Here is a 24,985-nt window from a genome sequence, read left to right as displayed (position 1 = left end):
CTTGTTTAAACTGTATGTGTGAACTGACCTGGAAGTCACAGCTGCCTGTTATCTTCATGTGAAACAGTTTGACCGAGATTTGAACCGGGCTCAGATCAGGGGCCAGATGTTAAATTGGTTTACGACCTTTGCTTTGTTTAGGTAAAATGTTTTACGACCTTTGCTGTTTTTCCTCTGCTGTCTATCTTGCCTATCCTCCCTCTTTGAAGTTTGAGAATAAAAGACAAGCTGTATCCAAAGAGAAGCAGAACGCTCTGTGAACAGCTCTGAGAAGCAGTTGACAGAGTCTTCTCCTTTTGCTTGCAGAAGTTTAGTCATAAATTCATATACGTTGTCTGTGGTTCTTTTATGTAGGTTCTAGGAAAATACCTATCACATATCCAGGCGTTCCTACATTAATTAGAATCACCAGCCATTTATTTTTAGGACAAAGTTGGTGCATTTGTGGACCTTTGGTGGTCTTTTACTTTAATTTAGTTGTTTTATTTTTTTAAAAAAAAGCTCCCCATGTGAAGAGAGACGTGAAGAACCAGCACACATTTTCTCTAAACGTTTCTGTCTTTTCTTTATTAAAGGGCTAGAACCTTAAATGAGTTCCTGAGAAATACAAATGAGAGGCGAAGATAATGGAGGGAATGTTTGTGAGATTTGGTGCTCTTCACTTCCCGGTGGCAGCAGTGACTCATTCAGCTGTCTGGTTTCGCTGTTATCAAGGTGTGGCCGAGCGTCACGCAGGTGGGAGGAAAATAAACCCAACAGAGGGAGAAAAACAGTGTAGACGGCCTCTGAACGTAAGAAATAAACTCATCTAGAACACTTTAAGTGGTGTTGTCGGTAAAGTATCGCTACTTTAACACCTATCAGCCCCTAGTGAACATAAATGTGAGTAAAACCTAAAACCATTTTGTACTTTTGTGGAGGTTTTTGTATGGAAAGCAATACATACGCTAACAGTTAAACAAACATACAACAAAAGACACATCTGCTTGCGACTGAAACGTAAAATACAAGCTTGTCTTTATCAGTAAAACGACCAAGCGGTGTCTGGGGTGGTGGGGACATGGAGCAGATCCCTGCCGGGTGGGGTCGCGCCATGAAGGGGCGGAGCCTGGCCGAGGTGACGCTCCTTTCACTACGTTTTTTTGTTCAGACCGCTGACGACGAGCGACATTTGCAGGGGGAGAGAAGTCTATAGAAAGACGGACAAGTGTCCCCCAGAAAAGACCCCGGCCTGGGATTATCTGAGCATCTGTTGTGTGATTTCTAAAGGTAAGATTCACTCACATTCCCACTGGTTTTGCTGCTCCACAGACGGCTCCCAATGTGTTTCCCCCCAATATCTCCGCCTTTGTTTGCGCGTGAGCTTATTTAAAATAGCTTGCGTTTAGTTTTTTACGTGTAAAAATGCGTTTGTGTTATTTTAGGGTCGTGTTATCACAACTCACTTTCTGTTGGTTACAAATCCATGTTGGAGTTCATTTCCGCATACCTTAAACTCCTACGATCTTGTTCTGTCTGCTGCGGCCACAGGTTATTTAGTGGCGTTTAAAGTTGATTTTACTCAACAAAACATCAGCTTGTTCTCGAGAGCTATGAAATATTTTAATTGTCTAAATTTCTGTGTCGTTTGGTTTTATGCGCTTTTACTGTATGTTCGCGTCCGAAAGTGGCAGGTGAGGTTGAGTCAGTCCTACCTGTCAGGAAATGTAGAAAATGTTCAGTCAGGACATCCACAGAGGCTTCCGTTTTTTGTTTTAGGTCTTTAATTCTTCAATAATATGGTAAGTACATTTTACGGAGTATTTTTGACAACCACCTGATAACTATTTTGAAGAAACTTGGAGACATTAGATATAGTGGGTGAAAAAAAAAAAAAGTTTAGTTTCCAGTAAAGTGCTTTAAAAACTTTTGTATGTTAACTTATTTGTTTTTTTTTCCCGATGCCAAACATGAATAAGTGTAGTTTGGATGTGTAGAGCATTATTGTGTAATGTTGGCTCTCTCGCTGAAAGCTCATTGGATCAGACATTTGAAAGAAGACACCACACTAAAACCCACCCCTTCATTTGCGTTGCAAGCCTTTATCTCTTCTTTTTTTCCTGTAACTATTTCCAACGAATCAGGCATATTATGCTCTTTTAAAATGGTCTTGATCAGCGTTTTTGTCATCTTCTCTGAAATAATTTTTTCTTTAAATATCACCTCTACATTTTTAAAATCGTTTTACTTATCAAGATAACTTTAAACATTTATGAGAAAATCTGTTTTCTAAAAAAAAAACTGTGTTTTAGACTAGCGTATATCTCAATAATATTATCTACTTTACCACTGCAGATCAATTTATTTGCCTCTATAGTTTCATTATTTGATAAATTTAGGCTTAAGTTGTAAATGTTCCTGTAAATTTGGATGAATCCCAGATGACTCTCATGAAGTGTGACAGGTTAAGATTAAATTAAGTACCAGTGATCTCTTGTTGATAAATAGCACTCATAAGCAGACTTTTAGGAAAGTATAGAAAATTTCTCTTAACCATTAATTGCCAGAGTAGCTACCAAACGCCCCCAAAACTGGTGCAAATTGAAGGTTGTTCAGTAAAATGTCTCCAAACAGGTCAATATAGGCCCACTAAACCATCGCCAGGGCATAAGTTGATACTTATGCAGCATCTCCCTGGTTGGTATAGTTAATTGTAAGGTCACCATACAACATTCCCAAGGGAGTCACGAATTGACGCTTCATCAGTAAGAAACATTGGCCTCTTTTTGTCCTAAATATAGGTAGGTACTTTATGACCAAAGCTGCAAAATTACCAGCACATTGTAAAATGAAATCAGAGGTACTTTAGCTGTTGCTCTCCTGATTTCTTTTTAAAGACAAGGCATTTTGTCGTCAGCTGGAGTAACAAACAATTTGGTCTGCATGGTATCAAGAAAATGCAAATTATCTTATAATTGCTGGGAAGTGCAGTAACGTTATAGATTTATTAGTCCACATTCCTGATACTTTTATCATCCATGCCACTATCAAAGTGCTTCATCATCTAAAGATACACATCCAGTGTCGGCATTAAGAGCCATTAACTTCCTCCCACATTGTCTGAAGCATTACTAGTATTACAGCACGAAGGCTCAGCGTAGAGAGTATAATTCAAAATACCACATCCAGACAGGCCTTTGCACTTCACACTGATCCTGTGATGACTACTGTTTTGTGCAACTTTAATGTCATCCTGAGGTGCCCTGCACCTTCGATGACTGTTTGAGAAGTCCTTAAAACTTGTGCCGGCACATCTTTAATTTGCAACCGTGTTTGCCGTGTTGACATTTGGATCATTAACTGTAATTGTATCATTTATTATTCTTGAGTGTGAATCATCACCAGTCATTACAATGCATGTGGATCAGAGCCAACTTGCGCTGTGTGATATCCTGCTGGGTTTGAACGAATATTTCCTGCTGGAGCCGCTTAGTGTGCCAAGGATGGAACAGGACTTGATTCTCTTGGTTGATGCCAATCTGGCTTGTAGTTCGGCACCAGACTGGGGCAAGTTTGGAAAGCTGTTCCTGTCTGCCCTCGGGGGGGAAAGGGCGGGATGGTGGTCGGATGTCCCCAGGGGGGTGACTTACAGTAGATTTTGCGGTTACATCTGTGGATACATGGTGCTAATCCCCACCCCCTTCGTCTAATACCCTGATACTGTCCTACATTAGCGGACATTGCACTTTTTAAAGGGGATTAGTGAAAGTCTTATATCCTGACCTCTTGGTTTATGTTTTTGTCTCTCCTGGATCTGGACCTGCTTCCGTCTGGGTCCAGTGACGCCCAACAGTGAACTTTCCACAGGCTCAGTTACAGCTTTTCACCGCACTCATTGTCTTTGAATGCATCGTGTTAAGCATTCTAGCATCTCCATAGAGAGGGAACTACAAAGGGTTTTCCACTGAGGTTGGTGCAGTAAAAGTCCAATACGATGTGTATAGATTTGCTTTTCACCGGTATTTATTTAGCAACAAAGTTTTCAGTCCAAATATTTAAAACTATTATGGTTTTCTTTGCTGTTCTTTATTGCTGAAGCAGGGCCAGCAAGTAATCAAAATGTTTTTTATTGATTTAAAATGACAAAAGAATAAATGGACTGTAAGCTACCTAAAGTTTCTGTTATCATTATCAATAACCTAACCGTTTTCCATAAAAATAATCCATTCATTGGACAGATTTCTGCTGTTTCTAACAAGTCATTCTCTTCCTACAGTTGTATATTGTTTACCAAGTACAGTTGGAAATGGCCAACAAAAGCCATTAAGGCTTTTACCATCAGCAGTTTGTTGAATCAAAAGTCACTCGCTCAAATGTCTTAACCAATAACATTATTGTTTTTTTCTCTTATACATGGCCGTTTTAAAAACCACACTGAGTACTACCAGGCTCAGGTCAGGTCTTTAAAAAGATGCCTGAGTTAACTATGCATGAGTCCTGCAGCTTCCCAATGGTATCGGTTCTGCTGCTGTTCCTCTGAAAACATTACTGCTGATAATTTTTTCATTGCTGTGGTGAGGAGGGAGGAATCTGCATTCCAAGTCTGATTGAAGAGAAATTTTTTCACTGTTGGATGATCTGGGTTGTGGCTGTTTTTGTACGCCTCTTCCCTGTCCCTTAATTACACTTCTTTGAGATATTGAGGAAAGTGAAGACGGCTAGGGTGTGGCTGAAACAGACTGGGAAGCTTTACTTGGTAGATAGGCGTCACAAAAAAAGACTGCATTTCTTTCCCATCTGTTTTGTCACCTTTTGGAAGGGAAAAAAAGTGTGAAGCATTAGGTCTTATTCTCTTTGTTCATTGCCTTTTAAGTCTCCCAGGAAGTCATGGGTTGTGAAAATTGTGCAACTTGACATTCGAGTAATCCAGAAACTGTGATGAATGTACAACAAAAAATACAGGGGAGGTTACGTGGGGGTCTCTGAGTCAGGGTTTAATTCATTAAAGTAAATGACATCATTTTAACATTTGCATGCGCTTAGTTGTAATTTATGACAACTGCAATTGTTCATCCTCTACATAGTCTACTGCAGATTTATAACAACACAAGAAACGTAACGTACAGAGATGGTTAATTATATTGATTCAAAACGACTGTACAGCGCTGTCAAGTATGTTTAGTTTGATAATGGTACATTAAATGTTTAAAACTTGGCTTTGATTTCAGAGACACTCTACATAAATTAATGATGCGGTACATTCATAAAAGTAGTACAGAGGTTTTTCATAACATTGGTCAAAGGAGCTGTGTGACCTACAGCTAGTTTGCGTTAGCTAAAGCATGCTAACGCTAATGTTTATTAGATCTTTTAGCTATAATTTCATGTTCACTTGAGAATGTAGACTAAATTCATTATGTGGCACATGCTTAAGTAGTACCAGTGTTTTTCACACAGTCCAAATGGACTTTGTGACATTGGCTTAGCAAGCTAATAACCTTAGCATGCTAGTGCTAGCATCCATAAAATGTTGCTTTGTTTTAATGGCTATCATTTTTTCATCATGTGGTTTCTCACATTATCAGTCAGAAAAGACCGTCATTCCTGAGCTGATTTGGGTTAACATTAACTTTATTAATAGTAGTGTTGACAGATTTAAAATTAAAAATAAATATTTTAAACTAACTTACTGACCTTAAAGAGGATTTTCATGATTGTTCTTTTTTCCTCGGTTGCAGGCAGTAAAGCCATTAAAAACAGGCCACACCTCTCAAACTGTTACTGAATGAGTATTTGTTGGATATTTCTGAATAATATAGGAAGTAATTTCTAAATGTCATACGGACTGAGGTTCATGATTTGTTAGTGGATTTGTCAATAAAAAATGTAATTTCCCTTTGAGATCATTAAAGTATTTTAAGCGGTCCTTGTTACTTGATTACGTGCTGTTTTATGTTTACTAAATAATTATTTATTTTGAACACTTTCTTCCAGTTATTTGACAAACTTTCTGTGTACTTCTGATCTCTTCGTTCCCTTGCCCTGGGAACCTAAGCAGCACATTCCTGCTCCTACCTGAAAAATTATTTATCTTTTGCATTTCCTCAGAGTTCAGGCAGACTCTCACTCATAGCATTGACAGTTCAAAATGAAAATTTCCTCACAGACCTTCAGACTGGGCTCTGGGTGCAGATTTGTGCACTAAACTTGGCTTGTGAACACACAGAGCCATCACGATGTGCTTCAGTCCTCTTTTTGTTTGCACCCAGTGGGGAACTCTTGAGTAGTTTCCTTTTCAGTATAGCAGAAGTCAGTGGGACAATGTGGCTACTCTTTTCCCCTCAGTCTCAAACAAAGCAACACAGGGCTCTCTGTGTTGTCAGTTCATCTTCTTCCTTCCTAACATCAGCCAAACACCATGGATGGGGGGGGGATGTCTCTTCTTTTAAATCCAAAAAGGGGCCTGGAAAAACCTGAATCTCCCAGCAACGTTGGCTACTATGAATTCAATATTCTGGCGTTTTCGTTGTATCGGTTCTGATACAGATTGCGGTCGGTGGACATGCATCCCCTCCTTGTTTTGTGAACTTTATTCCAGTGCAGGCTGTGCAAATGAGCTCTCACTGCGGCTTTTCACTCCTTCCGTCTTGTTATCAGGTCGGTGTAATGTGAATCTGGTCTGCGCTCGGGCACCTCCTCCGAGACCTCTCACATTTCCTTTGATTCACAGTCAGATCCCACAGGGAGTAAACAGCTACGCTCCAGTTTACAGCCACCGTACTATATCCACTGGCCTAATTTGACTCATTAAAGTAGCGGCAGTGAATCAACTGACAGAACAAGGACTATCAGCCATTCGGCTGCTGCCCATTTCGTTTCCCGTCAGTGGTCGACAGTTGTTTGGTTTACTTCCAGATAAACTAAGCAGGCGCAGCTTGGATTAATTCAGTTTAATGTTGCCGAAGGAAATGGCTGTAATATGTTGGCTGGGTTTTGAGGATACGAAGGGTTAAACCTGGCACTGCTGTGGACTGGGCTTTATCGCCCGACATTACGGTCACTTCAAAACGCTCTAAAAATGTGCCCTTCAAGCTCAGTTCCTCTTTATCTGCGCTTGTGGCGCTCAGACAAATGTCTCAGCGACTTTGAGCCTGTTTCATAGAAATTAGCAGCAGCTTAACTTCTCTAAACAAACTTCCTCTGTCTGATCACACTAACAGCTTTAGTGAGTCAGATAAGGTTGACCATCACTTCCTGTCACCCACCACATTAAATCCATTAGCTGTTCTCACATCCTCACTTATTGATTCATAGCAAACTGTTCACCCTTACAGCCCTTACAGCCTGATCAGTTACTGTTGTCCAAGCAGAAGATGAGAAACCTGTTGGCGTCCAGGTGGACTTGGTACATAAAGTGTTGGGATTTATTCTACTGGGATTGACGACTTTAAAATCTGTGGGAAAATGATGAAGAGTTGTGTAAATTACTAAAAATAGTTCCCACTGGATGGATTAGTAACAATACAGCTTTGTGACCTAAGAAAACCAGCTAACTTTTTACTTTTAGCATCCATAAAGGATTTTAATTTGTAGGCATGTATATATATATATTTTTTTTTTCACCCACTGATCATGTGATGTACTGAAATACTGCACAGAAGTTGAATGGTTAATCTGAACTATGTTTGTTGTTATTGTTAGCTTGTTTGTCAAGCCAAACAAGCTAATAGGCTACGATCAATAGCATTCTAACGTTTCAGGTTTCAACTGTACTTTTTTAGGATTTACTACATGGTGCACAAGATTCATGACATGACAGTAAAATGCAGCTTCAAAGTTTGAACATAATATCAAACTATGCAGCTTTGCAGCTTAAGCTGACACATATCTAATACCAGCTTTAGTATTGTAATTCCAGTAAAAATAACATTTAATAAGCTATATTGTGCACAAGAGATTAATTTTGTTGTAAAACTAGCAGCTCAGATAGCACATCAGTAACTATCACCAAAACAGACGGTAAACTTTGCTAAAAATGCTTCAGCGAAATATGAAAATTTCTACTGTAAATCCACTTTAAAGTTTATTCAAAATGTATCCTAATAATAGGCCTAAGTTAAAGTATTTTGGTCGAAATAAACCTTTTCTGCATTGAACAACATGGAGGATGGGACTCAGAGTGGCCGAACGTTTGTTAAAGTCCTGGGTGTTGTTTATTAGTGTGGGGTGTTCATTAAGTGGGGGGTGGTCTATATGTCGCATAGTTCTCTGATCCAGATGGTGCAAGAAGCTTTACAGATGTGTGCTTCAATAATCTGCTTTATTTGCTTGTCAGCCCAAACATAAAACCAGCAAGTCTGTGAGAAATCAGATTTATACCAGATGGGGTAAAAGCTTTTTTTTGTTGTTGTTTTCTAAACAACAAAGACACAAGATTCTCTTACTTGAATGTGTATTAGATGACAACATGCGCACATTTTTTTTTTTTGTGCAAATATTTTTAGCATGCTGCTGAGTAAAAATGACCTGTTTTTAAGAAGCTTTCACTTTTTTTTCCTGACATGTTGATCTCTGGTAGCCTAGTTGGCTGCTGGCCTGCAAGCGAGTCCAAATAGGGATAAGTTTTCTCATGTAGTTGTTGGCAAAAAGACAAATGAGCGTATTTCCTAAAACTTATTTTTGCTTTATTAGATTTGTGTGGGCCTAATGCTCTTAAGCAAGTGAATAAAGTCTACCAGAGAGACAAGCAACATCTCAGATGTTTTTCTTGCCACCCTGCCTGCCAGAAAGGATTAAACCTAAATAAGAGATCAGCACAAACTCCTTGAAGCTTGTTAGGAATACGACTGGAATATGAGCAGAGTTCATCCCAGGGGCCCTGGAACCTGATTTATTCCTGCTGCGACACAAAGAAGAGCTTAGGACAGCAAAGTTTAGATCTGCCGGAATGGTTTTTGTTACCACCCCCTCTCCCCGTTTAGCAACCTGCAAACTTCAACGAATGGAAGATGTTAGGAAATGTTGATATTCCCTGAAGGTGTATTCACCTTCACCCACGCAATCCTCCGCCACACCTTTATCGGGAACCTGTTGTTGCTCCGGAGACACTCCCTGCTCGACTCGCCTGAGGGACGGGGGCAGGACTGCGTGTTCTCACCACTGACAGCAGCCTTACTCATCCCTTTTGTCACAGCAGATACGTCCCCATATCTGATCATTTCAGCAGTTTTGACATGACGGCTGAGTCGGAGGAGTCTAAAATAAAAGTGGTGAAACTGTGAGAGATGTTTTTGGTTTTCGCAGCAGAAGCGTCGCTCTCGGATGGATCGAATATGCAGCGTTAGCGTGGAATGTCACACCAGTGTTTCAGCAGTAAAAGCTGGAACGTATCCACGTCTGCTTTGTCTGTCGCAACTTGCTCTCTGGCAGCTTTTCACTGATGCGCATTCCTGGTTTTACTGTGAAGGCAGTTTTTTTTTTTTTTTTTTGGAAGAAGCCTCCTGAAGTCATTCTGTTGCCTAACAAGACTGGTGGGAGGCACCGAGTGTGAAATGCGGGTTTCTCCCAGAGCTCGGCCCCTGTGTTACTGTTGTAGTGCTGGTGGTAAAGAAGTGCGAGTGAAAAGAAGGCATCACTTATTAACTAGAAGAGAGCAAAGTCCAGTGTGAAGTTCACAATCTGACCAAGCATTTAACTATAACCCGGCTGATAAGACTCGAAACTCAGCAGGACGGATAGAAAATAAAATTTACGCCCAGATCAACTCTTAGATTTACTTTTGCTGTAATCTTCTGTTTTAAATCTTTTTATCATAGAGAGATTTTAAGGTTGTTTCCATAAGAGTTTGGCAATCTTATCAAAAGCAAAACAAAATGTCTGCAGCGTCAGACATGAGCTGGGCCGGGAGATAAAACCTTCAACAAAACAGAGCCGCGTATGTTACCAAGGCGATCGGCAGGGCGTGTCATCAGACTGCAATAGTTGACTGAACCCGCTGCCTCGCCTACGAGTAACAAAGCAGCACCAAATACTTTCCCTGATTTCCAGAGAATGGCAGCATGCTCTGTGTGTGTGGGGGGACAATGTTTTAAACCGCCTTTCAAAACTTTAACCAGAACCATTTATAGCATCAATCAATTTATTTCCATTAGCGGCTGGTGAATGTTAAGGATGGTTTTTCAGTAAATTGAAGCTGCTGCCTGTTTACTTGGAAAGGTGAGCGCGAATGTTGACTGTAAGAGCAGTTGTCAGCAGACGCTTGATGAGTCAGTGCATCATGTAGCTGCAAGTACAGACAATCCTCTGGGGCCTGGTCCTGTGGAGATGTCATGCCAGAGTCACTGCAGCTGAAACTCTGAGTGGCTGATCTCTGTGGAGGTGAACAGAGATAAAGAAACAAGTTGAAACATTACAAAACTATCACATATTTTCTAAATTAAATATGGAGGTTGGGGAGGGGAAGGTCAACAGTGCATGTGTTGAAGCATTTTAGAGGGTTACAACTACAAACATCAGTGGTTTTTATTAGAATTTTATGTGATTTGACCAACACGCACATTCGAAGTAAAAAGAAAATAGCACACGGTTCTTTTTTGCAAATAAAAATTAGAAACCTTCATTTTGTTTTCAGTTCCCTCTCCTTTTTTGACTGCCAAGAAAAGCCCAGGATGTGCTTGTGTTTCAGGATAAACTCTGCGGGTTGGGGAAGATCTTTCATTTTGAGAGAACATTAGTGAATAAACGACATCATAAAGAACAAGAAGACAGGTCAGGGAGGGAGTTATAGAGAGGTTTAAAGCAGGATCAGGTTTAAAAATATCCCAAATTCTGAACGCATCACGGAACGACTTTCAGTACAAAAAAAAAGAACTGAAACTTTGTACAAGCGTTTGTCTCGGTCCTCTTTAATTCCTGCACTTTGATTACTCTTGTCACCCAGACTTTGTTTTTATAGCTCACCTTCTGCCAGCGCAGCAGCTAGACATTATGTACCTTTGCTTTGCCAGAGCTTGTTTTATTGGTTGTAATAACGGAAGATTCTGCCGTGCTAAAACCAGATGTCTCGCAGCAGCTTCGGGGATGGCCTTTTTTTTTTTCTTCTTTTTTTTTAATTAATCATCTTGTTCTTTGAAATCTTTGTATACCTTGAGTCCATCATGAAACGCACACAATGCGGCCCAGCAATTTGCCTAACAAAGCAGTCTGTGACAGCCAAAACATCTGAAAGCACTTGAAAGCAGCACAGTGTACGCATTGTGCTGGTTAGTCATGTGTCACTGGCAGTGGCAGGCAGCTATTATAAATGCAGATTTTCAAGGGAGTTTCTGTGGTGAATGTCATCTGAGCTGCAGAAATGTGGCGACCATTTCCATGCGTGTCCCGACAGCGGTTGTTTACTCCGGAAAATAAAGACATTGCACAAAGAATCTCGGCGCACGAAGAGAAAACGCTTGCGTTGACTAGGAGACCATACGCACAGGTCCAGGTCCTGCTGCTCTGTTTTTTGGTTTTATGGCGACATGCACACAAATTCAACAATTTACTAGAGGGAAGCTGTGTCTGGTTTGAGTCACTAATGTAGCATGAAGCGTGGTTACATGATGTCAAGATGTGTAGAATGAGCGTGTGCTGGCAAGTAACAGTGTAAATATGCAACCTGAAGAGAGGTTGGTGTGTAATTACACAACTGTATCTGTTTGAAACTGTGTTTTGATTACTATAAGGACATATCTTGAAGCACGTAAACGTGAAGTATATTTAGTGTTTTCTTGTGTTTTGTTTTGTGGACGATTAGGTGTCTGCTCACTGTACAAACACACACACACGCATAGAGACGCACTCGGGCTTACCAGAATCTAAACCTGACAGGCGAGTTGATCGTCATACGTCAGCAGGAGGCTGCTTCAAGCTGCTTGGGTGGGGACCTGGGGGTTAAAGGTCGGTGCTGAGAATTTCTGACATGCTGCTGTCTCTCCACCCACTTTGCCCTCCCTCCTCCTGGAACCACAACGCCACTGCTGCTGCCGCTGCTGCTGCTGCCGCTGCTGCTGCTGCTGCTTTGTGTTGTCGTTTTCAGGTCAGAGTGCCTGGCTGCAGGGTAGGAGGGTCCGGCTCGGGATCTGTCACGGTGGCAGACAAGAAAGCAAAACGACAGCGCTTGTGCAAGGAGGCAGAGAGCGTGCCAGAATGCTTAGCAATTCATGAAAGGATGGGCGTGTAGTCAGATGCGTCTTGATCATTTGGAGTGAAGGAAATCTGGGGGAATCATTATTTTATTTCTCTGCATATTTCAGGTTGGCTCCGTCGTTGCTCCTTTGATAACAGACAAGGATGGAGATGCACAGTAAGTCGGTTTTTAAAAAAATAATTTCTCTGCATTTCTTTTCTTCGCTGCCTGTTTTAGTGATGTTGTCGTTTTTATCCACTGCATTCCTTTCACAGTCGCGTCATATTACAGTTATTTGGTTTCCCCCTTTTGTCTGGCTCGTGCAATGACTTAAAATGGCCTGAATTTTATGTCGAATTTAATAATTTCTCTGGCATAATAGAGATGCGTCCTGCAGCTCTTGGAGGTTTGTCGCTTAAACCAAACTGCAATGAAGGGAAAAGCTAATCGACTCTTATGTTGGTATCTGATGTTTTCAGGTCACGAGTGATTAAATGGAATGCTATAAATGCTATAAATAATTTAAACCAACACAGAACAAAATCTGATGTTGAAATAATCAATTAGTAGAATTAAGCTAATTAACTTGCCAGATAAACTACTGATTATCTACTAAATTAATTGTAAAATATTTTTTTCTGAAACATTAAAAAATCAAGCTTTCCTCTGTAGGAAGGTTTGCAAAAGCTGAATAAAATGTTTCAGTCAATACAATGAACTATTTCTTTTAAAACTTGCAGGGCAACATTCAAGTTTTGTTCTTTTGTTTTGTGTGTGTGTGTTGTTTTTTTTATTTGTAAATATCTTGCTGCTTTTTGTGCATTTGCAGTTATACCCTAGAATAAAATTGTATCATACTAGCCAGATTGAGCTCTGTATGACAACCGATTGAGATGTTTTAATATATATTTGGCGTTTTTAATGGAAATCCGCCGCTTAATTTCCAACTCAAACTTTTTCAGCATTTGTGTGACATTCCGTCTCTAAAACTGACATTGAAAATTATTGCAGTTATTATCTCTAGATTTATATTTCTGAGGAATAAAGTTAAAATCAGACAAAATAATTCTTTAAATTTTATCAAAACTTTTTTTATTTAATATCTTAAAGGTTAGGATCACTTTAATGGCTTTATTTATGAGATAGGTTTTTATTTATAGCCTGTCAAAAGTTCAATTATTGTTTTCTTGTGCTAAGCGAAAGTTTAATCTTTTTGGAACAACTTCGTGTTCAAAAATGGTCGATGACCAACAGATCAAATTTAAGTAAAATATAAATTTTTCTTTAATCAGAGTAGGCTCTGATAATGTGGAGGTTGAAATACTGTCAGTAATCTCTTTGAAAATAAATGTTCTTATCCTGAATAATTTAGTTTTTAGTGTTCTCACTTCAGCTTGGCATCAGAAACAAAGATTTCTGAAATCTAGTAACTAAATTGCAGCATGTAACTTTTATAAAAATAGTTTTTTACACATTAAAGCATTTCATTTATAAAACGTAAAACTGACAGTATAACTAGTCAGATAATCAGTGAAAACCTCGAGCTCCTCTGCCTCTTCCGTGTGGTCCTACTGCCATCGGCAGAAATAAACCTCTCCTGGTCTGAATCAACCAATCGGATCCAGTGGGAGGGATCTGATCTCATGAATTTAAATGCACGTGCACCGTTTCTGATCTCCTCTTCCTATTTTTGTGTTTTCCAGTGAGTGAAATGGACAGTGGCATGGTAAAGGTCAACGAGTGGAGTCAGTCGTATTACGGTCACGACTCGGGCATCCAGTCTGGAGCCACCACCATTAGAGACGATGACGGCGACTACACAACCACCAAGCGCTACGTCACAACCACCACCGTCACCAAAGAGCAGCCCGGTGAGACAAAGCAATTGTAAAATGGACCAGTTTTGTGCAAATTTCTCTTTCGATGTCAGTTTGACCACTGCTTTTCTGTATTCCAGACGTGGACACCCAGTACACACTGAGCAGAGCTCAGCGTGTTCGGGCTGCGATGTTCCCCGAGTCGTTGGAAGAAGGCACCACCATCCTGTCGACCCAGACAGACCCGTCCCAGATGACCAACGTCCAGCGGCTGGCCGAGCCCTCCCAGATGCTCAAACAGGCCATCGTCCATCTGATCAACTACCAGGACGACGCCGAGCTGGCCACCAGGGCCATCCCAGAGCTCACCAAGCTGCTCAACGACGAAGATCAGGTGACGAACACGGGGACGTTCAGCCAGGCTAAATCTGGCTCGGCTGAAATGTTGTCGGTTCATTATGTTTATTATCAAAAAAAATATTAGCCAGCACTACAACAGTCGAATAAAAAAAAAAACACTCCCTTCCCTAAATATTTAATCTTTAAACAGGTGGTGGTCAGCAAGGCGGCACAGATTGTGAACCAGCTGACCAATAAGGAGGCGTCCCGCCGGGCCCTCATGCAGTCCCCTCAGATGGTGGCGGCGGTGGTCCGGGCCTTGCAGAACTCGAACAACATGGACACCACCAAGGCCGCAGCCAGCATCCTCCACAACTTGTCCCACCAGAGGGAGGGCCTGCTCGCCATCTTCAAGTCGGGAGGCATCCCCGCTCTTGTCCGCATGCTCAGGTACTGCTGGGAAACGGACGTCACGCCCCGCTCCTCATTTACTATACACACCACAAGAGTTTGTCTCCTCTGCAAAATTTAAGGTTAAGAAGAACTGCCTCCCACCTCGCCTCGTTCACCAATCGCTGGGTTCTGTTACCGTATTTTCTCGACTGTAGCTGATATTTTGTCCCAGTTGGAGGTTTTACAAGCTGCTCCAACGTGGTTTGAATTGCTATAAAATCCTGACTTCACATCACATAAACCACTCATAGCTACATCATTTGGATCAGGATGTATCCCACTCAGCACTTGAGATTAGATCTATGGCCTGAGCCCGACCCAAAAGTTTGGGCCACAATTATTTGCTTTATGTACAGCAAAGGAAAGGAAAACCAAACATGAATGCACCACATAAAGTTCTACTTATCTACTTATTAGTGTAAACAGCGGAGCAAATAGTTTAGCTTGTTGAGGAAACAAACAGGGTGGAGAAGTTAATCAGGCTGTAACAAACACAGCTATGTCCCACTGGAGCAGCTGCAGAGATGGGCTCCTTTCAATCACACGCCCCAGATGATTTACGCTTAACTCACCCTGTGGTTACAACAACTGACAAGATGGAGCCGGAAGATGTTAAAGCTAAAAACAGGAGAAGTTGCTCTGCTTTTAAATGAAACGGAAAGCAGCAAAATCTTAATTAAAATATGTCAGGTTTACCTATTTATTTGGACACAATGCCTATGGGCTCGAGCCAGATCGGGTTGGATTTTTCTTTTTTTTAAAGCCTGATCTAAACTCTGCTCTACACAAACAGCTGCAACCTTTAAGAATAATAATAAATGTAATTTGTACCGCACTTTTCATTAGAAAAATCTCAAAGTGCTACACAGTGCAACTAAAATTGTAGATGAAATCAACATCATAAAAAATTATTTGGAGGCAGAGTAGGCTTGCTTAAATAAAAAAGTCTTTAAGCGTCTTTTGAACGGACAAGAAACCTGCATCTTACTAACGATGGTGTGTTTCCACACAGTTTCAATTCACACCTTTGAGAATTTGGCTCATAACACATAAAACATACAGAAGATATGTTCTGCTCCTCCATAAATGCAGTTCTTTGAATGTCATAAAACGTAAAGACTACTGGTTTAACTTCGTTCTTTGCGAGGCTCGATCAGGCCAAGGACATTTGGGAATGACGGGCAGAGCCGAGACACCATCGCAGACACAAAGCTGACGCATCCAACGCAGTCTAGCTCAGCGCTATTGTAAGGGCTTAAAAACTCATATTGGTGGTTAAAACCCAAATTTGTTAATTCTACAAAATGTCTTGCAAGTCTTTCATGCAAAAACCAACAATTTATTTATTCTTCATGCCTTTTTTAAAAAGCTGCTCGCTGGCTATCGATACAGGCGGCACAGCAATATGAGTTGTTGAGTTCATTCTGAGATTAATTTAAAACTTAAATGTCGCACCCATCTACAGTTTGAAATCGTGTCAAGACTTCCCATGAATTTCCCCTGCATAGAAACATTGTTTGTAAAACATTTAGCCACTGCCTCAGTTCCATCTTCAGTAACCAGGACAAGAAACAAAATGCAAAAAAAACCTAATTTAATTGCAGGGTTGGGAGTGCAGTGAACTGGTCACATCCAGCTTTCTTCATTCAGACAGACAACTTGTTGGTCTGAATGAAGAAAGCTGGAAGTGATTCTCTCAGTGTTGCTGCTTCTGACTCGGCTTATGTCCTCCGTCATTTCACAGATATTAAAATGAATCTACTTTTTCATTACGTACGTCACTCTTATTCATTGCCACTTTTTGTTTTTTTTAGTTTTTCTCAGACAGCTTAGGTCTGCACATTTTATCCGTATCCTTGAAAATCTCAGAAGTTGCACTGTAACATATTGGAACATAATGTTTCTGATGCATTAAAGAGCCTTGTGAAATGTTGTTGTTGTTGACTGAAACTGAAAGTCTAAAAGTAATGAAAATTGGATCAAAGATAAACTTCATAAAAAGTCAGTCATGAAGATGATTATCACTTTTATGCACTAATAAATATCTGAAGATGAGAACTCAATCAGATATAATTGTAGCCATGTAAAAAGAGAGAGAGAAAAAAAGGTAGTACTGACTATTTAATAATCAGCTCCATTCTTCGATTAATTTCTTCTTTCTTTAATAAACGGTTTTCCTTTAAGTTGTACGTCAACCTAAAGAGGTTTTTCTCTGATTTCCTTTTTTCATATTAAGGAAACTCTGTTGACTCGGTAGGATTTTTTTTTTTTTTTAATAATGTGAGTTTTCTTGTCTTCAGCTCTCCGGTGGAGTCTGTGCTGTTCTACGCCATCACCACACTTCACAACCTGCTGCTGCACCAGGAGGGAGCCAAGATGGCCGTGCGTCTGGCCGACGGACTGCAAAGGATGGTCCCGCTGCTGAAGAAGACCAACACCAAGTTCCTGGCCATCACCACGGACTGTCTGCAGCTGCTGTCCTACGGCAACCAGGAGAGCAAGGTCTGCTTTTATTACGTTTTGTGCTCTTGAAGCCAGGACACATACTTGGAGAGCTGCCAAGACCAGCAGCAGGAAGGTGTTTAGTGTCGGGTGTGGCATGAGAACCGAGCCATTCAGGTGACGGCATGGGTGCGGTTAAGTTTTTTATGATTGAAATAATAAGAAAGGGTTTAAGTGGGGTTAATCTGCCTGGACAAGCTGCGGTTTTGCTGATTTGAGCTAATTTTTTATTTTTTTGCTTTCTAATGGAGAGATTAAGACGATTTTGAACTGTGTAAAAGCCGTACACTTTAACGCTGCGTCTCTGTGCAACAGCTGATCATTCTCGCCAGCGGAGGTCCTGAAGGTCTTGTTCACATCATGAAGACCTACAACTACGAGAAGTTGCTTTGGACCACGAGCCGCGTCCTCAAAGTCCTCTCTGTGTGCCCCAGCAACAAGCCAGCCATCGTGGAGGCTGGTATGTAACGTGTCCAGCATGTGAGAGAAAACACCTGTGTGTGTGCGCGCAGGGGAGTCGGGCCGTGCTTTTTGAGCAGCAGCGACGCCCCTAATGCACTGAATCTGCTTTTATGAGACGTTGTCGAGAGCTGAGTGGGGTTTTTTGTTTCTCCTTTCTTCAGGTGGGATGCAGGCCCTTGGTAAACACCTGCAAGGCTCCAGCCAGCGTTTGCTGCAGAACTGCCTGTGGACCCTCAGAAACCTGTCCGATGCTGCAACAAAGCAGGTCCTAATTCACTTCTTAAGCACATCCTCGTTCCTCATTTGCCTAAAGATACCAACATCGCACTTGATCCGAAGCCGAACGGTCGACACGCAGTCAAGTGGTTTTGAACTGTTTGTATTTGTGCATACTCATCATATAACGGCGAAGACCACATGGGGGACACCGCTCCCGCTTCAGATTACGTCACTCCCCTGCCTGCCGGGGTTCCCCTTCCCTCCTCTCTTCCTCTGTTCTGTTTTTGGAGACTGTCAGAGAGCAACACACTTTCCTGCAGGCGGCCTCCTTTGTGAACGAAAACGTTACAATTTCCATCCAGGAAAATTAACCATTTGCCCAATCATGTAGGAGTTATTTCATGAAGAATCGAACAAATGTACGACAAGTTCGTCAAAAACTTATCGTCAAAAGTTTTTGACGCACTTTTGACAATAAGAGTTCATCAAAAGTGTTCATGTCTCCTGCAGTTACAAAACCCAGATGGTTTAAGAGAAATATCAACAGTGCTGTCAGAGCGCATTTCCTCATGAAACACAGCGACGAACTTCATACCGGTCACACAACACTTCGCACAGAGCTCTGTCGAAATACTTCAACCCGGGGCCTCTCTGCTAACAACACGACGCAATTTTTTTATCACACGTCAACGACAACCGATTCCAGCGCTTCGGATGGAGTGTGTCCATCCAGCACACGACTGATCCGAACCGCCTCATTCTTCCCATTCAGGAAGGAGTCGAACCCCTCCTGCAGACTCTGGTGGGGCTCCTCAGCGCAGACGACGTCAACATGCTCACCTGCGCCACCGGCATCCTGTCCAACCTCACATGCAACAACAGCAACAACAAATCTCTGGTCACCCAACACAACGGCGTCGAGTCGCTGATCCATGCCATACTGCGTGCCGGGGAGAAGGAAGACGTGACCGAGCCGGCGGTCTGTGCCCTGCGACATCTGACCTCGCGCCACCAGGACGCCGAGTTGGCGCAGCACGCCGTGAGGAACCACTACGGCATCCCAGCTATCGTCAAGCTGCTCAACGTGCCCTACCATTGGCCGGTCATCAAGGTAGACGAATGAATGTAAAGGAGAGAAATGTGTGCTTCTGCTGAAGTGTTGGTGTGGAAAATTGCCAGAGAGGTAGACAATAGGCTAGTGTTATGTTTTTTTTTAAAGTTTTTAAATGGATTTTAAAAGAAATCATCATCAAGGAACTCCAAGGTAAATGCAGGGACAGATGGTTAATGACGGTGTCCAAGTGGACTAAGCAGCTTGAAGGAACATGGCAGACGGAAATGTTTCAGTTAAAATCAAAAGCCCTTTTTTTTTTTTACTCTTAGTTACAAATCAATTATGGAGAGAGTGCATTAACAGTGTCTTCCTGCCTCTTTCCCCTCTGCAGGCTGCTGTTGGGCTGCTCCGTAACCTGGCCTTGTGCCCAGAAAACCAGGTTCCCCTCAGGGATGCAAACACCGTCCCACGTCTGGTCAACCTGCTGATCAAGGCCCACCAGGACAATCAGAAATCTGGTTCATCCCCTCAGCAGGCTTACCAGGTACCTGACGGATTCTGGCTTGTTTTATTACGATAGACATAAAAAAATAAAACAGTCTTGCCTTTCCAAGAATAATCTCCGATATCTTTCAATCTCAGGATGGAGTGAGGATGGAGGAGATTGTGGAGGGTTGCACAGGAGCCTTGCACATCCTGGCAAGAGATCCCCAGAATAGAACTCAAATTGCCAACTTGGATATAATTCCACTCTTTGTCCAGGTACCAAACTCAGAACTAGGCCATAGTGGGTCAGTCGTCTTCTCACAGCGTTAACTCAAGTTAAAATATCAATTTATCACGTTGCTTTCAGAAGAATCCTATGAGAAATGTAACATCGTATCCAATTATTTTCATAAAGTCAATTTGTTCCACCGTAAAAATAATTGTTCATATGTAGACTTGAAGCCAAAAATGTGGAAATAAGAAAAAAAGTTTAGTACCCTTAATTTCAGCCAGCTAACTGGCAGTGTACAGCAAAGCTACAACATTACTCTTCACCTCTGGCATCTTAAGACACCACTTGACGACATGTTCAGAAAACATTTTTAAACCCTGACATTGTAACCAGCCCGTGACTTCTGTGTAAGGAATAATTTTTCCCCCTCTAACACTTATTCTCTCGTCCCTGCAGCTCCTCTACTCCCCGGTGGACAACGTGAAGCGCGTGGGGGCAGGCGTGCTGTGTGAGCTGGCCCTGGACAGACAGAGCGCTGAACTTATCGACGGAGAGGGAGCTTCAGCTCCACTGATGGAGCTGCTGCACTCCAGCAATGAGGGCATCGGTACGCTGCCTGTACATCACAGCTCAATTAGCTTCTTGCAATGTTGCTCTGAGTCACTGTTGGAGAGAAAGACAGTCGATTTCTGGACGAGCTGAACTTGCTGTACGAGCAATCTCCAGAAATTTTCCTCAACTTATCATTTCCAGTATTACTTCTGCCTAACATTGTGTTGACCGACGCAAACAAAGATTTTAAATATTGCCTTATTATTTTAGATGTTGACTTTAAATTATTTTGCATAACTGCTTCTGCTTAGTAGCTTCTTAATTATTAACAAACAACTAAATATATATGCCAAGAAGTGAATCTACAAGGTATATCCTATACAGAACGTTGTTCTGCCGTCTAATATAAGGTTCAATTAAACTTTTGATGTTCCTCGACAGCCTCTTATATTTACTTGTCCAGCTGCAGGCAAGCTATTGGCCTCATCCAAAAGTGAACAAATTTCTCTCATACTACAGTTGGAGTAGAAACTCTGTTAATGACTCATGTCCAAATTATGTCCCCCTGCTGCACCACAGCGGCTGCTCTAATTACATCCACAACCCTCAAAAACATTCAGGGCCATCTGGGGTTCCCCCACCCACCCAAAATCTGCTTCAGACTCCATGAAGCAAAACTTGGTTACAAAAAGAAGCTACAAAAATATGAGGGTTTTTTTTTATTATTATTATTATTATTATTATTATTATTATTCCAGATAGATTTTTGATTTTTAGTGTTTTGTAGCAAAAACGTTGACTGAGTTGCAGTTTGGTATCTTTTGGTGTGGGAAGTGGAGACCGAAAGGGCTTGATTTAACTTCAAAGATTGTTAATTTGACAAAACCAACACTTCCTTACATTTCGAGAGGCAAACTTGTTACATTTGTAACAACAAGTGCAAACTTGTTACATTTGTAACAAGTTTGCACAAAAGGAGCATTTGCTTAGACTAGAGGCCAGTACTGAATCTCTAACACCCAATAAGTTGTGAAAGCTCCAGGCCAAACCAAACAACATACAGAAATCAGTGCAAAAAAAATAAAAAATCCTCACAACTTTAATCTTTAGATACTTATATTTTATATTCGATGCAGTAAATTGAGTTGGGATTCCAACATGAGTTGACGCCTACAACTGCGTGTACATTTCAAGCCCTTTAAAGACTTAGATGCACTCTGAAGTCTGTTTCTGTTTCGACTTTTATTTTTGTTTACTTGTGGATCACTGATAGTTTTGATTCTTTCTCTCCAGCTACCTACGCTGCTGCTGTACTCTACCGCATTTCCGAAGATAAGAACGCCGACTACAAGAAGCGCGTCTCCGTGGAGCTCACGCACTCTCTGTTCAAACACGACCCTGCAGCCTGGGAGTCGGTGAGTGTGTGGCGCCCTCTGCTGTCTAAATGCTGCATTCTACCTCCAACACATTAGTACTAAAATAGACAGTTGTATCTTTTTATGTTAATCTAGTCTTGAACAATTGAATAAATGTAAATCTGTGGCCTTCTTGTGTCAGGCTCACAACACTATCCTGGAAGGAGGCTTTCAAGATGGTGAGTAACTGACTCATTTCTCTTTTTCCTTTTATGGTCTTTTTATTTTTTGTCAGATTTCTAAAAATGTGGAGTGAAATCCATGGTTGTTGTAAATACAGCAGGGAGCTAATAAAAACATGTAACTCCTTACAGAAACAGACGGTTACGCACCCTATCCATACCATGGTGAGATGCCAATGGACGGCTATGACGGACAAATGATGGGAGACGACTTTCAAGGAATGAACTACAACAGACCCTACGAATATTAACGGTTAGTATGTGACGACATTAGCAGCTAACACATTCGCATTTTAACTTCAGTGCATTTCTACTGGGATTTGTGATAAACAAAGTGGACAGAGTTGCTAAAATCTGTTAGCTGTGTGCGTCCAAAATCTGTCTCTTATGGAAAACTGTGGAGTTGTTGAGAGATTTTCTGACGTATGAAGTTCATGAAGACAGAAGAAGCTGCTGTGGTCGAATAAAACCAAAGTTACGTTTTTTTTTTTTTGGCTTGAATACAAAAAGCTTTGTGTACTGTAGCACCTAGAGTGGCACTGGCAGCATAATGCTGTGTGGATGCTTTTCTTAATCAGGTCAGGGAAGACGGAGCTTCGTTCGAGAGCTGCTGAGAGTTTCTAAAAATACAGGAAGGTGAAGGTTGACCTTCACGGAACGAAGTCTGACTGGACCGTCACAACACAACAGTGTTATTTGGTTCAGACCATTTTATCGCAGCTTTAAGTCTAAATCTACAGTTCAGTTCAATTCAAGACTTGAAAATCGATGCCAATTTGAACCGTTTTGCAAATGAAGGCCAAGGAATTACCTCGTTTTGTCAATATTTATAATCTTACACCAGATGGTATCTGGAAAACAACTTGAGATGCCTTGTTCTCTTAATTTTATTTAATAGTTTTACTAACAGACAAAAACAATTGATTCTAAAAAAAAAGAAAACTATATAAATATTGATGGCAATATTATGTTGTTTTTAGCTGCCAGGTTTCTCACACATTTCTCTGCAGCTTCAGTAGGTTTGCTTTGTGTGAACAGTGAAAATAATTTGGTCTGACTGCTACATTACTGTGATGTTATAAAGTTGGACATGAACAAAGTTTCACTCCAAATATTTAACCAAATATTTTCAGATGTGAAAAGTGGAATAGAAACTATTTTAAATACTTTGTGCTTAGATGGTCCATTTCTTCCCATGTAGGATTCATTGGGGCTACACAATGTTGGTAAAACATGTCATTGTGATCTTGTGGAAAAAAAAAAAGGCAATGCTATTATTTAATATTCTTACAATTGATTGTCGTCTTCCACTTTCCTATCCTACGACACGTACACATTTATTAATCTTCATCTGATTAAAACTGAAATTTGATATATTGTGCAGCAGCTCTATTATTTGTGGGGGAAAATTATCAACTCACTGATCACTTTACCAGTTTGCGTTCCCAGTTGTATTTCAGTCCACCTTAATTCTTCAAATCTCAGGGATTAGCATCATGGCGTCACAGTTGCTGCAGGTTTATGGCTCTGGAGTGCGGAGAACTTTTTGTCAAGTAAAAAAAAAAACAATAAGAAAAACGGTTTCAGATTGATGTGACAGTACACGTCCAAAATGATTCTGATTGTGAATTTGCATGAACAGATGTCATGGACAACACACAGTGACTGAGCTTAACCAACTGAGACGTTGTAGAAAAACCTTCATCAGATCATTTTCTCCTTCCTGCTCACAGGTTGCTGGACGAGACGAGAGGCTGAAGACCTGAAGTGGGATTCTGTGGTCGAGAGAAGAGAAAACATTCACTCCCTCTGCTCTCCACCTGCTGTAAAATATGCAATTATTGTCAAATATGGGACTCATAATCTTAACAGGGCTCAACTTTGTGTTTTTTTTATATATAGAAAGAATAATTGATTTTTAATAATGACAGCTTTTAAGTTTTTTGGTTTAAAAAAATAAATAAAACGTTTAGGTGTGTGTGTGTGTGTGTGTGTGTGTGTGTGTGTGTGTGTGTGTGTGTGTGTGTGTGTGTGTGTGTGTGTGTGTGTGTGTGTGTGTGTGTGTGTGTGTGTGTGTGTGTGTGTGTGTGTGTGTGTGTGTGTGTGTGTTTAGGCTTTTGGGTGGGTGGTCTATGCCAAAGAGATTTTTGTTTTGTGATGATAATCATGTAGCCTCCCTTTTTTTAATTATTATTTTAACAATCAAGAAATAATATTTGAGAACACTGCCAGAGGTGGCTCAATGTGCACAGTGCACCTATTCACTTCTCTGTTTTAGGCCTTTTGTTTTTTCTAACATCACTGCTTTGACTGTAGCTTTGACACTTTGTACTGTCGTCGTTCTCCCGCTGTGAGCCAGAAATCGATTCACTAACTTGTTCTTCAGGTGATAATTCAACAGAAGGGAACAAAGATGCTTAAAGCGACCCGAGCTGAGCTGAGCTGTTGGCTACTCTTGCGTAATCAGTTGTTTTACTAAAAGTGGAGATGTTTTTCTTTTCTGATTTACTGTTTTTATAAGTTGTTCACTTGAAGAACTTCAGTGTATATCTTCCATAAATTTAGCAGAGATGTTTTTTTTATTTTATTATTTTCTGTTTGTTTTGAAGTGAATTTAAAAAAAGAAACTGATCTATAGCTGTGGTTGAAATCACAACGAGGATTGTTGGAGATGAAATGATGGAGTCCGGATGGCCCCGCAGCTGCCAGCGAACTACTGACAGGGAAATCTTGCTTTCTATTTCATAAAGAGTTTTTACTGAGATTTTGTTTAATAAAATAAAGGATATATTAAAAATGCATCTCTGTCCATACTTTTTACAGTTTAAAAAAGCCCAACATGATTCTTTAAGATGTTATTTCACCAGTATTGGCGTATGTGGTAATGCAAAAATCACATTTATCTTAATAGTTCTTTAAAGTGTCAATTTACAATAAATGCAACATGAATACAAGCAATAATAATAAATCCATGATGTAGATTTTTTTTTTCTATTTCAATCGTCTATTTCAATCTATTCTGGGCAATGGAGATCCACCTGTCCCCATTTCCTCCTAACAGTTTTCCTACTGGCTGTTTTCCCGATCAGGTACTTGACACTCATCTTTTATTTATATATATATATGT

The 24,985-nt window shown here is 40.8% G+C and overlaps 1 protein-coding gene across 1 annotated transcript; it reads left to right on the top strand.

Moving 5' to 3' along the window:
• Positions 1–1,045: 1,045 nt before the first annotated feature.
• Positions 1,046–24,659, top strand: jupa (junction plakoglobin a). The gene is given in 16 exon segments (XM_008410041.3): positions 1,046–1,138; positions 1,140–1,269; positions 13,849–14,016; positions 14,103–14,356; positions 14,513–14,751; positions 17,055–17,256; positions 17,572–17,716; positions 17,880–17,983; positions 18,710–19,048; positions 19,383–19,535; positions 19,634–19,753; positions 20,166–20,316; positions 21,555–21,676; positions 21,819–21,855; positions 21,991–22,111; positions 23,592–24,659. Coding segments are annotated over 15 exon segments (2,361 nt in total). The 5' UTR covers positions 1,046–1,060; the 3' UTR covers positions 22,110–22,111; positions 23,592–24,659.
• The last annotated feature ends 326 nt before the right edge of the window (positions 24,660–24,985 follow it).

This window comes from Poecilia reticulata, chromosome 1 (assembly GCF_904066995.2).
Source record: "Poecilia reticulata chromosome 1, P_reticulata-male-v2, whole genome shotgun sequence".
NCBI lineage: Eukaryota > Metazoa > Chordata > Actinopteri > Cyprinodontiformes > Poeciliidae > Poecilia > Poecilia reticulata.
This window is presented reverse-complemented; position numbering and strand designations above follow the sequence as displayed.